General features: G+C 40.2%; 1 protein-coding gene across 4 annotated transcripts in view; it reads right to left on the bottom strand.

Annotated features, from left to right (window-relative positions):
• Window positions 1–15,991, bottom strand: part of CTNNA1 (catenin alpha 1) — a 297,107-nt gene that overhangs the window by 48,446 nt on the left and 232,670 nt on the right. For all 4 annotated transcript variants that reach the window (XM_056124865.1, XM_056124866.1, XM_056124868.1 and 1 more), the window contains 2 exons: window positions 2,243–2,323; window positions 1,006–1,158 (listed from right to left, as the gene is read on the bottom strand). In XM_056124865.1, coding sequence (XP_055980840.1) covers window positions 1,006–1,158; window positions 2,243–2,323 — 234 coding nt within the window. The remainder of the gene's footprint in view (window positions 1–1,005; window positions 1,159–2,242; window positions 2,324–15,991) is intronic.

The raw sequence follows: 15,991 nt of genomic DNA, 5'->3' as shown, positions 1-15,991 counted from the left end.
TGGGTTAAGTCTGTGTCCCAGGCAAAGGATTAAATAGTTGTCATTGACATCTCTTTGGACCTAAAAATAATTGTGAAGCAGATATCAGTATCCTTATTTTATAAACAAGAAACGAAGTTCAGAGACCTTAAGCAACTTAACAGATGCAAGACTCAGGTATGCCAAAATTGATCTTTACTTAAATTAACATTATGTGGAGGGGATAGAGGGATTCAAGTGCTTGCCTTGCATTCCACTGACCCTGGTTTAATCCCTAGCACCAAATATGTGCCCTAAGCTTATTCCTTAGCAGAGTTAGGGATAGCCCTTGAACACCATAGGATATAAAAACATTTTTCTAAGATAGAGAACATCTATATTTAATCCAGCATTTAATTAATAAAATCAAAAGATCTTCATCATATAAACATCCTGTATTAATGATAAGGACTGTTAAGGAACCAGTGCCCAGAAACTAAACACCCCTGACCCACATCAAATAATTTCTTGCCTAAGTCACCTCCTAACAGGATATTGCAAAGCTAAATCTGAAACTAGCAGGTTTTTCCAAAACAGCCCAAGAAGAATCCAAAAGGCCTGCAGAGACATGCATGCATTAAGAGACCAGATATGAGCAGTGACGAAGCTGACTGGAACCAAGCTGACTGGAAGTAACCCAGAGAGCCAGTGCCCTTTTAGAAGTGCTAGACAGTAGGCCTCCAAAGAGCCTAGCAAATAATAAATGAGGTAGACAACAGAACACTTGAGAGCAATGGTCTTCTTTCCCCCAGATACGCCTTCCCAACACACATATTATGCATCATTAGTGTACTTTTCCTGGGTCCTGTCAAATAATCTTTATGGACAAGACAAGAACCTTCCTTTGTACTAAGGGATTCTCTGCCTATGACATTAGGTGAGCCCCTAAAATTTTTTAGCAGATTAAATAATGTGAATAAAAAAAGAAAAAACCCCACTATATTCTCCCAAACTTCTTAAAGTTAATGAAACTGCGAAAATGCTTACCTCAATCAATTTGTTGGCATGTTCACGGAAAACTTGGGCATACTCTTTAACTTCTTTCTCATTTCCATTCTTCGCAGCTTCAATCAACACTAAAAGCGGAACGTTGGTTTCCAGGAATGAATCTGAAACGTGGTCCATGACAGCTTTGCGAAGCTAATAATTAAATTGTAAAAATTTTTATTTCTACCAAGAAATTGCTTTTTTACACTTGTAGTTTTAAATCATATGGAACATTTACAGCTCAATGTAATTTGGCTTTACTTGATAAGAACACCGCATGTAAGCCATACTGTTATATAATCTGAAACATAGAGCGTATATATTGATGGAAATAATGATTTGCACTAAGGTTACAGCCTTTTAGTAAGTTTACTCACTTTTCACAATACTATTAACAACCTACTCGCCGGTCCCCGGAATTACAAAACTAAGGCTGATATTGTAAAGGAATAAAACCAAAAAGAAAGTAGCTCTAAATTGACCTGGCACATAGCCTCGAAGTACATGTTATCAGTCCAACCAGTTAAATAAAGATGAGAACAGAGGAAAGAAAACACTTTCTTAAACTTAATCTTAAACCAGATTAGCCTAATATGAACATTAAAGTCTGATTTGAACAATAAAACTTTCAAAAAATCAGAAATTGTATTATTACATCTTCTCTTTTAGTATTAATAAATTGTTTTATAATTTATTCAATGCTACCTTTCTGAAAAACAAAAAGTTTGATTTCAAAGCAGTTAACAAAATTATATAATAGTAAATGAGTGTCTTGCTTCTGCATCGACTATATCAGAAAACTGAATACACCAATTGTGTATCACCACATCTGTACTATACAACTCTACGAAGAAGAATCTAAGGAAACAGAGTATGTAATCAAAATGGAGTCAAACAAATAATTGCAATTTCTGTCCTCATTACATGTATAATAGTAACAAGAAATTCTTTAGACTCTTCAAAAGGTCCCCAAGTCATTTCAAATTGATTTCTTACCTGTACATCATTTTTACTCTAAGTCTAATTTATTCAGACCATCCCAGTGGGACTCTATCAACCCAGCTACCCAAGAGGTTGTATTAGCCATTTTGAAACTTATTAGTAACAAAACAGATGCAGTCATTTTGATGAAACTCCAGTCTCAGCCTAGAAAACCAGATGGGGCCAAGTACTTAATAAGATTTTAACTCAAATTACAGAGAACATTGTAAAACAATCAGCATTTCTTCTAGCTTACCTGTCTACGCAAATCTCTGGTCTTCTTGGTCATTTTGTCAATTGCAGAATTCAGTGCATCACTTCTTTCTTTACGACCAGCCTGGGAAAAAGGACAGGAAGACAAATTTTAGTATCCCACATGAAAACTAGATGATTGTTGGTTGTTACTTATGTTCAAATCAACATTAAAAATTTCAAAGTTGGAAAATACCTACCAGAGATAAAAGACAATGTGGCTTTGTTCCTAAAATTCTAGCTTACAACAGTTAGCCTCCACATAAACTAATGATAGGTACTGAAGCAGTTTTGCAAACATAAGAGGAATAGGGAGCAGAAAGATAATTTAATGATTCTGGAAACATACTCTGTACAAGAAGGAGCAAGTCCACTCCCCCTGAGAATGCACAGCTGCATGGTCCTCCAAGTTGTTGTTGCATATATATACACACAATGGAATATATGCAGCTCTCAGAAAGAACAAAATTATGCCATTTACACCAATATGAATGGAGCTATGGAATATGCTGCTGAGTGAAATCAGAAGGAAAGGGACAGATACAGAAAGATCTCACAGAATGTGGAACCTAAATAAAGATACACAGTAAGGTAGCAAAAAAGAGCCTAAGGCACACGGGAAGAAGTGACACACAACTGAGTTGATGGGGAGAAGGGCGCTGGGTTTCTTGGGAGAGGGAACTAGGTACACTGTGATGGGCATGGTATTGAAGTTATGTATATGGAAATACAAGTATTTTGAATCAGAATTTTGAATAATAAAAATTAAAAATAGACAACCCTTCTTTTAAAGTTCTTTTAAATGTATCATTTATGTATTTTTTAAAAGTATTACTGGGAGGGCACATTCTATGTGGTGCTTGGGAGCCACCAGACCTATCCCAAATGACACATGCAAAGCATTATGTTCTACCACTTGAACCACTCATGTCCTCAGCCCACTTGTTTTACTAAATTTTAAGATTCTGCAAGCACCAGTTTCATTCATGAACCTCTCCTTGAATAAGGAAGAGAAGTTACACCTGATTTTTATGAATCCAGATGTTTAAAGAATGTCACGTGTGAAAGATGACAACAGGCACTAAAACAATGTGAAACATGATTTTTAAAACTACAATGGATCCAAGTTAATAATGTATACCATGCAGCTCAAATAAATTTTTAAAAATCTTTATATTTTACCCTAATTTAAAAAAATACTACACTGAGCTTAACAAATTTACAAAGCACAAGAGTTATATAAGTCTGCATTTTTTCAGGGGGAAGGGAGGGTGACACTTGCCCAAGATAAAATTCCAATTGAAATAGGGATAATGAGAAGGCTGGGGATAGAATATATACTTTGCAGGCAGGAGCCTTAGGTTCAATCCACAGCATTGCACATTGGCCCCAGTAAACACACACACACACACACACACACACACACACACACACACACACCCCTATATGGTGCCATGGGTAAAAAATAAACCCCCTCAACCCCACCCTGCATACACACGCTATAGCAAAATAGATGGGATATGAAAGAAAAAGAGGGTACAGGTTGCTATTCCAGTTATAGCTAGCCATATGCCTTATGAAAACAACAACTAGGTTCATCTAAAGGTATATTAAACTTTTTCCCTACAATACTTCAACAAATGATGGGGCTAGAGTGATAGGACAGTGGGTGGGTGGGCACATGTCTTGCAAGTCACCAAGCTGGGTTCTATCCCCAGCACCCAATATGGTCCCTGAAGCTCTGCCAAGAGTGATCCCTCACTGCTGGAAACGAAAAGCTCTGCCAAGAGTGATCCCTGAGTACTGAGTACAGGAAAAAGCTCTAAGCAATGCCACATGCGGCCCAAAACAAGAACAATAAAATGAATGACTGTTACTTTATAATACGTATTAATCACAAGACTGATACAAATGGACAGAGAAATGTAGCTTTTGGGTACCTTAATGATATTCTGAATGGCAATGTCATCAGTATATAAGCTAGCACAGAAGATAAATGGTTGGGAATGAGGCGCTGTAGTTATGCCTTTTCTAAGTACCTTTAAAAAACACGATTACTCAAGACACCTCTTATCCCCCATCTACTATGTGGAGATTATGACACTTGGTCCCTCTGCCCCTGTATCTATGAACTGTTAGAGGAGAAAGAAAGAATACTGAGGGATATCAATTATTCAGCAAAACACAAGAAAAAAAGAAGGGGAGGTTTATGAGTATTAAGTGCTGCCATCTAAATGATAAATTGATACTCTAACTATAAAATCTTGTCAACATTATTTCTTTTACCCTTTCCCCACAATACCCATTTATTGCTAGGATGTGATTGGGCCTACTGATAAAATTAAGTAGAGTCCAAAACTATTAATGGCTAAAGTAGAGTCTCAATAAGTAGTTGATTCAGGCATGACAATTTCTACTGGAGAAAGAAACTGTGAATTATTCAAAGCCATCAGAAAAAAAAGCATAGTACAAAAACAATCAGTGACTAGAAATGTCAAAGATCATAATGCCAATATCTAAGAAAAGCAAAAATTTCTATTTTTTAAAAAACTAACCTCATAATTCTAAGTAGGAAAGTCTCGGTCTTAGATACTAAAACACTTCAAGGAAATTTCTCTAGTGGTTGGAGAAAATAGTAAAGGGATCAGCGTGCATGCTTTGCATATAGCCAACCCAGGTTCAATCCCTGGCATCACACAGATCCCCGAGTTATGGAAAAGCTATTAAGCTACTCCAAGCGCTGTCCAGGTGACACACATAATCTCCCACATGCAAAACCCCAGTACCAGCGCAACCCAAGCCCAGGCTCTGAAAAGCTGGCCTGGTCAGAAAAAACCCAGTAGGGGCGTGTGAGCCTCCTGAATGCTGAATTTGGAGGTCACAGAGCAGTTTTAATCCCCTAGTCAAAAAAAAATTTTTTTTAATTGAATTGTAGGCTGTAACTGGTTGCAAAACTGATTTTGAAAATGTTTTTCTCTAAATAATTTCACAGAACATTGTATTTCTGAAATATTGTAATCCCATTAACCATTTTCTAAGTAATTTTTTATACAGCTGTCATTGTTCCTAGTCATATTTCTAAAGTGTTTCTAATTGATTATCTGTTCCAGGAAATATCTAGAAACTGAAACCTAAACTGTAGGCTCAATGACCCCATAAGAGCTCAATCCTTTGTCACCCCAAATACCCAGAAATGTCCTCATTTTGGGTATAAATTTTAGTTAGAAAGTTATATAAAAGCAAATGCCTAAACTGACTTTTGAGGTAATTATAGAAAAATTCACTTTAAAATGCAACCCACACCATGAATCTCTTAATTCTCTCTTTGTCAAACTATCCTAAAAATCAATTTGTCTTTCTTGTTACTTAAAAAAATAGAGGTTTATGCCTCATTAACAAGGTCAGGACAATTCAGTAGCTTGCCGGGCTCTCCGAGAGGGATAGAGGAATCGAACCCGGGCTGGCTGTGTGCAAGGCAAATCCCCTACCCTCTATGCTTTTGCTCCAGCCTCTCTCTCTCTCTCTCTCTCTCTCTCTATATATATATATATACACACACACACACACACACACACACACACACACACATATATATATAGCCGGCCAAGCCAGGTTCAATATCTCCACCCCTCTCGGAGAGCGCGGCAAGCTACCGAGAGTATTCAATATGCCAAACACAGTAACAAGAAGTCTCACAATGGAGACGTTACTGGGCCCACTCGAGCAAATCGATGAACAACGGGAGGAAAGTGACAGTGACAGTGATGTATATATATGCATATATATCTCAAGAGCCAGAGAAATAGTATGGGGACCGAGGCTCTTACTTGCCTTGCAAGTAGCTGATCCCAGTTCAATCTCCACCATCCCACTGAACCCTGAGCAGAGCCAGAAGCAAACCCTGAATACAGCTGGGTGAGACCCAAAACCAAACACTAAAAAGAAATAAAAAACAAAACAAACCCGACCCCCCCCAAAATCAAAACAACAAGTTTAGGGCTCCATTTAAATTATTACAGAGATAAGCATATACACATTTTTTTAAAAAAAATACAACCATAATAATGCCTTTACAAATACCACTTTTACCAAACTATAAAATGAGATTCTACTTCTCTTTAAAATTAAAGCTGTTATGAACATATCTGTAGATTCAGCTAGGTAGCACTGTAGTACTGTCCTCCCATTGTTCATCGATTTGCTCAAGCGGGCACCACTAACGTCTCACAACAAATTGTGAGACTTGTTACTGTTTTTTGGCATATTGAATATGTCATGGGGAGCTTGCCAGGCTTTGCCGTGCGGGCGAGATACTCTCGGTAGCTTGCCAGGCTCTCCAAGAGGGGCGGAGGAATTAAACCTGGGTCAGCCCAGCCGCATGCAAGGCAAACGCCTTACCAGCTGTGCTATGGCTCCAGCCCAGCCAGGTAGCACTGTAGCACTGTCCTCCCGTTGCTCATCGATTTGCTCGAGTGGGCCCAGTAATGTCTTCATTTTGAGACTTGTTGTTACTGCCTTTGGCATACTGAATACGTCACGGGGAGCTCGCCAGGCTTTGCCATGGGGGCGAGATACTCTCGGTAGCTCAGTAGCTTGCTGGGCTCTCCGAGAGGGGCAGAGAGATCGAAGCCAGGTTGGCTGCACATAAGCCAAATGCCCTACCGCTGTGCTATCGCTCCAGCCCAGTGAAAAAAATGAATCTTCAAATGATTGACTTGCAACTACGAGACTCAATTATTAAGCACAGGCTACTCATTAATAATGCATGTCCCCACTAAGCAGTGACAAGAAGGCTTTCCAAGAAAAAGGAAAGGCAAGTTTGAAGTTTCATCATAAAGCTTCTCAACAGGTAAATACCAGCTGGTGAATACGGGGATCACTAACAGGTAAATATGGGAATGTGCAAGTTATTAGCAGGGATGGCTTCCAAAACCAGTTTTCTATAGTGAAGTGTTTTTAAAAATCAGCCTCAAAAGAACCTTCCTCCTGCAAAGACAAGCTTCTATTTAGACACATGCTTTACTAAGCTTCCACTGGAGTGGACCAAACTGCCCATAATCATTCTCTATGTGGGTTCATAATCTGAAATAAATTAATCAATAGCAACAAATAATTCCACAAGGCTCTGTTAATCTGTCACACATAACTGGAGTTAACTGGAGTTCTGAATGACAGAATAATTAGTTGAAATATTAAGTTTAAGTTATACAAGATGTTACGTTCAAGAAAGGTACCAACACCAGTACCCTTACCTGCCTTTTTGTACTAGGGATCAAACCCAGGGCCCTCCTAGAATTTCCTGAAGGATTAGATCCATTTTGGCGATGATCTTTGAAAAAACAAGTATTTTTATTCCTTCCAAAGAATGGACTGTTGTCTCAGAGAGAATAAACATTCTCCTATAATATACTGGCAACTCCTAAAACTTGAACACTTGTCAGAGATAACACAAGGTGTCAATGCTATGCTGGTGAGTATGCTCAGCAATTCTTCACCAATACCTTGCAGTCTTTGTTTTACCCAGACTCTACTCTCATCTGGCCTACCTAAGAAGGGACTATATAGAAACATTCAAGAATGATGCATATGTCCCTGGCCTAACTTTTTTTTTTAGTCCCAAGAAGTAAGAGCAGAAGTGCCTAAGTGAGCCTACTACTCAAAGGGCCAGAGAATACAGGATATGAGGCACTTGCTGTGCATTCCGATGGTCTAAGTCTGTACCACATATGGTCTCACAATCATAACCAGGGTTCACTCCTGAGCACTGAGCCAGGAGTACCACATCAGTGAGTACTACCTCTGGGTGTGGCCCCAAATCCAAAAAGAAACAAAAAGATAACAGTATTTACCCCATCCCAAACCCCACAGGAGAGGTATGCTTAGTTGTAAGATCTACCTGATCTCTTCAGGAACTTGTGCAGAGGGCTCCTTTCCTTCTTATTCTGCACATACTCTCCCTCCTTGCTGAAGTTCATATACTCCCATTGATTCAGACATAAATGTCTACAAGCATTGCCATTTTCCAAGCTATGATCACCCGCATGCATCTTTAATTCTTCAGGCATACTTTCCCTCATTCTTCACCGTCTCCTATTCTTTCTTATCAATTTTTATATGATAAGTCATGATTCTTGTAGAGCTTTTTCTTACCACCTTAACCCTAATTCCAAACTAGATATCCTTTTGAGTGTTGCCACAGCATCTTGAACCCCTCCTAATAGTCATTCTCAAATCATGCCTTGGGATAACTATCTGTTAAGCTGTTTTCTAGTGAAAGGAGAGAGCAATAAATGACTACAGACATGTGTAAACGTCACAAGGCTCTGTATGTAATATGTAAATGCATGTTAAATTATCAGCCTCCTATTTACTTATTATTAGTGAAAACATAAGGTTTTGTTTAAATAACCCCAAGAAAGTCTCTTGCATTCTTATCATTAGAAAAAATATAAGACCTTTCAAGTAATGCCACATTCTGTTTTTTCCCTTCCTTCCTTCCTTCCTTCCTTCCTTCCTTCCTTCCTTCCTTCCTTCCTTCCTTCCTTCCTTCCTCTCTCCCTCCCTCCCTTTCTTCCTACCTTTTTTCTTTTTTTGTTTTGGTGGCCACACCTTGCTGTGCTCAGGAACCACTCCTGGTGGGCTCAGGGGACTATGTGGTGCTGGGGGTTGAACCCAGGTTGGCTGCATGCAAGACTAGTGTCCTACCCACCATACTATCTCTCCAGTCCTCCAAATTCTATTTTCCATCTTCATTTCAATCTACAGTAACGCTGGAGATAATCAGTGTAAAATTCATCATTTAGCCCTGAAACCCTTATGACTGTCCAAAAGGTAAAGGAATGATTATTAAAAAATCTAATAGATAAAATTCTTTTAAAATAAAATTTAAAAATCCAGAACCATGGCATTCTATGACCCTATTCAGACTCAGAAGTCTCTTCTAAGCCAAGACAATGAGAAAGAGTTATGCAGCAGCATCTCTTCCAGGTACTAAAAGAGGAAAAGCTGCAGCTGTTGCTCAGAATCGACACTGTCTTTTTTTTAAACGATGTTTTCTAAGGGGCTGTATGGAAGCTTCAGAAAAGAATGGAAGTTTTTGGAGGCCAGCCACACATGCTAGGGGAGAGGGGAGCTCAGATAGAGAAGGGAGCACCAAATAAAGGGTGTTGGGAGGATCCTCCAAGGATGGGAGAAGCATGCTGAAAGTAGACTATAGACCAAACATGATTGCCACTCAATGCCTCTTTCGCAGGCCACAGCACCCAAAAGAAGAAAGAAACAAAATAGAATGCCCTGACACAGAGGGGATGGGGGGTGGGAGGGATACTGGAATCCGTGGTGGTGGGGAATGGGCACTGGCAGAGGGATGGGTATTTGATCATTGTATCATTGAAACCCAAGCACAAAAATTTGTTAAGTCTACAACTGTACCTCATGGTGTCTCACTAATAAAAATTTTTTTTAAAAAAGGAAGCTTTAAAATTAAAGATGTATGCCTTACAAGTGACTGAACCTGGTTTGATACCAACCTCAGCATGGGCCCCTGAGTACCCCCAAAGTTTCTGGGGAGTCACTATGTGGATTTTTCTGAAAAGGTGGGAATAGGTCAAATAAGTTTGGAAACTTATCCATCAATTTCAATAAACGTTAATATTTTAGCTCCAGATAGGGAGGCATTTGGCTTCTGAGGTATTCCACATCACTGTAGGACAACTAAGTCACGTCACTTCCCTGACAACTTTAATACAAAAGCATAATTAAATGAACTACAGTGAACAATACGTGACACCTTTCTTCTAAATCCTCTGAGTCCAGAATAAGCTATTAATCACTACTTTTTCTAGCAAGGTGGGGAGAGATTAAAAAAAAAAAAAAACACGATGATGAAATGTTAGAAAGTCACCAACAGAAATGGCCCTGCTCCACAACTAAGCTTGAAAAGAACATGAAGCCACCAATATTTCCAAGCAGACTGGTCTGGGGTGAAAATCCTGGGGCCTTCTCAGAATGGGGGCTTGCAGACAGCCCTTTGTGCACAGCTGCCTGTTCTCACACCCAATACCCTCGGACTTAGAAACAGCCCAGGTCTACAACTGAACCTCCTCAAACTGACAGGTCACCATATCATTCCAAGCCATAGGTCCTAGAACACATGGCCACATACACCTCCTAATTTCTTAGTACTGTCAGTCCAGTAAGACCACAGCAAATATGATGGAGAAGTTGCATGATGAGCATTTATACTTAACTCAGAAGGCTCAATCAGCACTAACCAGCCTAGTAAATCCGCAATGACTTTAGTAACACCATTGGAGATGTAACAATTATCACAAATTGGCTTTAATTATCTGTAGCACTGTCCTCCCATTGTTCATCAATTTGCTCAAGCAGGCACCAGTAACGTTTCCATTGTGAGACTTGCTGCTATTTTTGGCATATCGAATATGCCACGGGGAGCTTGCCAGGCTCTGCCTGTGTGGGCGGGATACTCTCGGTAGCTTGCCAGGCTCTCCGAGAGGGACAGAGAAATCGAACTTGGGTTGGCCGCATGCAAGGCAAATGCCATACCCGCTGTGCGCATGCAAGGCAAATGCCCTACCCGTTGTGCTATCACTCTAAGTTTTGATAATTCCACTTCCCTATGTGTTGTAACAGACAATATAAAGTAAATTTGTGTCCGCTAAGAGAGGAGACTGGGGTGGTAGGTGGGAAACTGGGGACACTGGTGGATGGAATGTCACATTGGTGTAGGATTAGTGTCGGAGCATTTAATGCCTGAAACAACTGTATTATTAACAACTTGGTATATCACAGTGTTATAATGAAAAAATTTTTAAAAATTGAGTCTTAGCACAAAATGAATTATATAGCTGAGATAAGTCTAATCTCTTTTTTGAGACACCAAGTTTATTCTTTAAAAACACATAGTAATCACCTACTTGTTAATTAGCTACGGTGCATAAGAAGGGGAAATTTCAAATATCTTTTATAAAGCAAATAGATATAAACTAAGTACATGAAGATCATAAACTAAGATCTTAATTTTGAAGTTACTAAAAATCTGGGGAGGGAGAAATCAAAAGACTCAAAAGTGGAGCTGTTTCAGAGGAATCTTAAGATGCTACTAATTGAAAAATAGGAATAATAAGGTCAATGAAAAAATCATAGAACTCTCTGATTTCTTAGTTGATTAAAAAAGTAATGGGGTACTAGAGGAATAGTACAGCAGGAAGGGTGTTTGCCTACACATGGCTGACCTGGATTCAAATAGTCCCCCAAGCCTACCTGAAGTGATCCCCTGAGCACCAATGAGTGTGGCCCAAAAAATAATAAATAAAGACAGCGATTAACTGTGAGGAATGACCTTGCATGTAAACTTAACTAAGAATATAAAGATAGGCTTGCTCTTCAAGCCTGTGCTCTCTCTTGTCTCTATATTTCTTTGCTTGCTTATTTCCACTCTGAAGAAGCCTGTGTTCTCTTTCATAATTCTCTCTTTATCTCCTCTCATGTCTTTCTAAATAAGTTTCAATAGAAACTTTCTTGTTTCACAAAAAAGAATGCAAAAAAAAGAGATATTCATTTTATACCAAAGGCAAAAGTATCAAAATAAACTACATGTTCATAAAATATGGCCATCGAGGCAAAAGTTATACAGCCATCTAAAACACCATGAGTCAACTACAAAGTCAATAAATACAGTATCTCTCTCTCTCTCTCTCTCTCTCTCTCTCACACACACACACAAAGATCCATCTGAGTCTCTACCATGTACACAGAAGGTATACATGTGATAAATTTCTTAATTTTTCTCTTATTAATCTATCTGATCTTGTTAATTTGTCTAGGCTCTAAAGAATCCACTGTGGTATGCGCTTATTTCCTTTGTAATGTGAATTTACTAACAAAGGAATGAAAAATCTGAAGAAATAATGCAATGGAGGACAAGGAATTGATTTCAAAATGAAGAACTGGGGGGCTAGAGCAGTAGCACAGCGGGTATGGCGTTTGCCTTGCACGCGGCCAACCCAGGTTCAATTCCCAGCATCCCATATGGTCCCCTGAGCACCACCAGGGGTAATTCCTGAGCGCAGAGCCAGGAGGAATCCCTGTGCATTGCTGGGTGTCACCCAAAAAAAATAAAAAAATAAAAAAATAAAATAAAAAAACAAAATGAAGATTGGTGCCAGAGTGATAGTACAGCAGGGAAGGGGTCTGCCTTGGTCTTTGCATGCTGCTGACCTGGGTTCAATCCCTGGCATCCTATATGGTCCCTCAAACACTGCAGAAAGAGAGGAATAAAGGAAGGAAGGGAAGGAGGGAGGGGATTATGACATAATATGAACTACCTACTTTTTCAATACACCTTCAAAAAGAAAAGAGTCATATCAATGAGGATGCTTATTTATACTCCAACAGTGGTCTCCTATGACTGCAATGAATCTCAAAGACATACACGATGCATTAGATCTATTTAGGACCATCAACTACTTTTTATCCCAATTCCAACATGACAAATAAGAAAAGCCACTAATTTTTATATATTCTATATTATAAATTCTGCTGGATGCAACTGACATGGAAACCCAGATCTGGACCCCAAAGATAAGTGAATGCAGGGTTGGCAAAAAGATATTTATTACAAGATTTTTAAGCAAGAGCAAATCTTATTGAAAGAGTACACTGATCAGAGAGACTAAGTGGGGCCAGAGCGATAGTACAGCAGGTAGGGTGTTTTTCCTTGCACGGGGCCAACACAGGTCCAATCACCAGCATCCCATATGGTCCCCCAAGCACCACCAGGAGTGATTCCTGAGCACAAAGGCAGGAGTAACCCCTGAGAAAAGTTGGGTGTGGCCCAAAAATGAAAGCAAGAAAGCAAGGGGGGGAGGGGGAGGGAGAGACAGGTGTGGTGGGGAGGGGGGAGGGAGAGGGGGGAGAGAAATTATCTCTTTTGAAAAACTTTCATTTTAGGAATAACATGAGTTTGAGGTCTCATGTGTTAGAAATAGTGCATGTTGGGAATTTTGCCACTGACTACTGGATTAATGGGGTCCATGCTTGGAATGTGTGTCTGATACTATGCCTCTGTCACCTGTGCTAACTAAATGAGTTACCGGTGCCTGGAGTCACATCTATAACATTGAGAAACTTGCAAAAAATCCATTTTAGTTCTTCTTGGAAGAAACTAAACGGACCCAGAATCCACAAGAGTTACATCTTTTTGAAAGCATTGGGGACAGGATTTGAGCTAAGCCATGTTTCACTCTGGGTCCTGATGATCTTCATAACCAAAGTTTAGTGCCAAATCTGTTATTTTTTAAAATAACGGGCCATATCAAACAGTGCTTGTAGGCAGTCACTCCTAGAGATGCTCAGGGGAGCAGTGCTGGAAGACACCAGGAAATGCTCCACTCTAATTGCTGAGAAAGTGGAATGGAGGGAAGATCATGGATGGGGCCAGGGATCAAACTCTGGGCTTCTGCATTCTACCAACTGAGTTATCTAGCCAACCCCATCAGTGATTCTTTTTAAAAGAACAAATGGAAAATGTCTCAAGTCACATTTTTAATTACACATACACACTCGCATACAGTTGAGTTACTACTAGAATTTACTGTATTTTTTCCTACCATCCTTTATCCCTTCATTCAATTCACTCTGAGCCAGCTCTAGGACTAGGGTGTTACAATTTGGGAAGTTGAACAGACTAAAGAAACATTTTTGCTCTTCAGAACAAAGCCAAAATTCCAGCTCTCCTTTCAGCATATAAAAACCAAAACTCCTATGTTTATATATTTACATCTGCTTCTCCAAGTAAGGAACTAAAAACAAACTTTTGTGCAGACAAATAAAGACAACTACACTTTTGTGCAGACAGATATAATTACAGCACCTACGTCCTACCACATGACTCAACGTGTGCAAGACCACATGAGAAAAGAGAGCTGTTACTTTCTTCTTCATATCTACTTTATATGTACCTTGTCATGAACGACTAAAACAGTGACAACTGGAACAGATCAAATGGATAGCACCTTTCAGAAGTTGTACTGCCACTTTAAGTCAGCAACCAAAGAAAGTTGCTTAAAAACAAAACAACACTGTCACTGCCCTCCCGTTGTTCATCAACTTTGCTCGAGCGAGCAGTAACATCTCCATTGTGAGACTTGCTGTTACTGTGTTTGGCATATCGAATGCGTCACAGGGAGCTTGCCAGGCTTTGCCGTGCAGGCGAGATACTCTCGGTAGCTTGCCGGGCTCTCTAAGAGGAGCAAGGAATCAAACCTGGGTCGGCTGGCTGGCCGCTGACAAGGCAAATGCCCTACCGCTGTGCTATCATGAAAATAAAATCATGAAGAGAAAAAAAGAAAAAAATAGACAGCAAAAATAAATAAGGGGCTGGAGCAATAGCACAGCAGGTAGGACGTTTCCCTTGCATGCAGCCAACCCGGGTTCGATTCCCAGCATCCCATATGGTCTCCCGAGCACTGCCAGGAGTGAACACAAAAAAAAAGGTTAATTCAGAAAGTATATGGGTTTCAGGTTTTATTTTTTATTGCTTTTGTTTTTTTGGGGCCACACCCAGCAGTGCTCAGGCTTATTCCTGGCTGGTTCACTGGTGGGCTTGGGGGACCATGGGGTACCGGGTATTCAACCAGGTCATGCAAGGCAAGCACTCTACAGGTGATACTGTCATTCTGGCACCCCCCTCTGCTTAGTCCTTTCAGCTATAGATACAAAATTCCATCTATTAGAACTGGGTACACCATCAATTTTAAGAGAAACAAATGTACGACTTCTTTAGTTCCACTACTTGGACCCTCCGAACCGAACGAGACGGCAAGTGAGCAGCTTGCTTGATAATCTAAAAGAAACTATGCTCACTGGATGCTGGAAACAGAAGGCAGTATTCTAGAGACAAAAAAAAAAAAAATCACTCCTCATTGCACTGGTGACTTCTGTTTTGTTTCATTTGGGAGTCACACCCAATGATGCTTGGGGGTTACTCCTGCTTCTGCACTCAGGAATTACTCCTAGTGGTGCTCAGGAACCCATATAAGATGCCAGGAATTGAACCTGGGCTGTCTGTAAGACAAACACCCTACCCACTGTATTATTGTTACAGCCCCTGCACTGATGCTTCTTTGGGCAATTGTCCTTACCCACTAATGTTTTATAATAGAGAGGTAACATAACTTAAGCATTTTCCATGTGCTAGTATATAAGTGGTTAAGCCCTTGAGAGTATGGTGCCGCTAGCAGGTCAAACTGTACCTGTGAGGCGAGTACATCAGCAGCCTGATGGCACCTTCAGACTCCCAGATACCCCAAAATTGCTGCTATGCCTTTGGCCAGACCCCAAAAACTTGAGGCAAAGTTTACCAAGAAAGTAAACGGCCAAAAGTTAGGTATGTGGGAGACACACCCACAAACCACCTTCGGCTCAGCTATGTAATTGGAGGCATGGCCTCTCTGGTTCCTGATCGGACTGCTTAACGACCATGATCCCAGAGACTCAAAAACAAATCTCCAAACCCAAAAGCTTTTGGCAGAAATGCATCAGGTGCCTGCAGTAGGTTACCAGCGCCGGGCCACCCCAGGTGGGAACAGGTTTCGTGCCTTGGCTTGTTCAGTGGCCGTCATCCTCCAGAGGCCACTGGAGAGTCAGGTTTGGGCCCACAGTGACAAGACACGTAGAGCCTCACGGGATAGGGGTGGAGCTGGCCCTTTCCATCCCGTCCCAACGAAAC

The sequence above is a fragment of the Sorex fumeus genome, unplaced genomic scaffold, assembly GCF_029834395.1.
Source record: "Sorex fumeus unplaced genomic scaffold, SorFum_2.1 ptg000051l, whole genome shotgun sequence".
In the NCBI taxonomy this organism is placed as follows: Eukaryota; Metazoa; Chordata; class Mammalia; order Eulipotyphla; family Soricidae; genus Sorex; species Sorex fumeus.
This window is presented reverse-complemented; position numbering and strand designations above follow the sequence as displayed.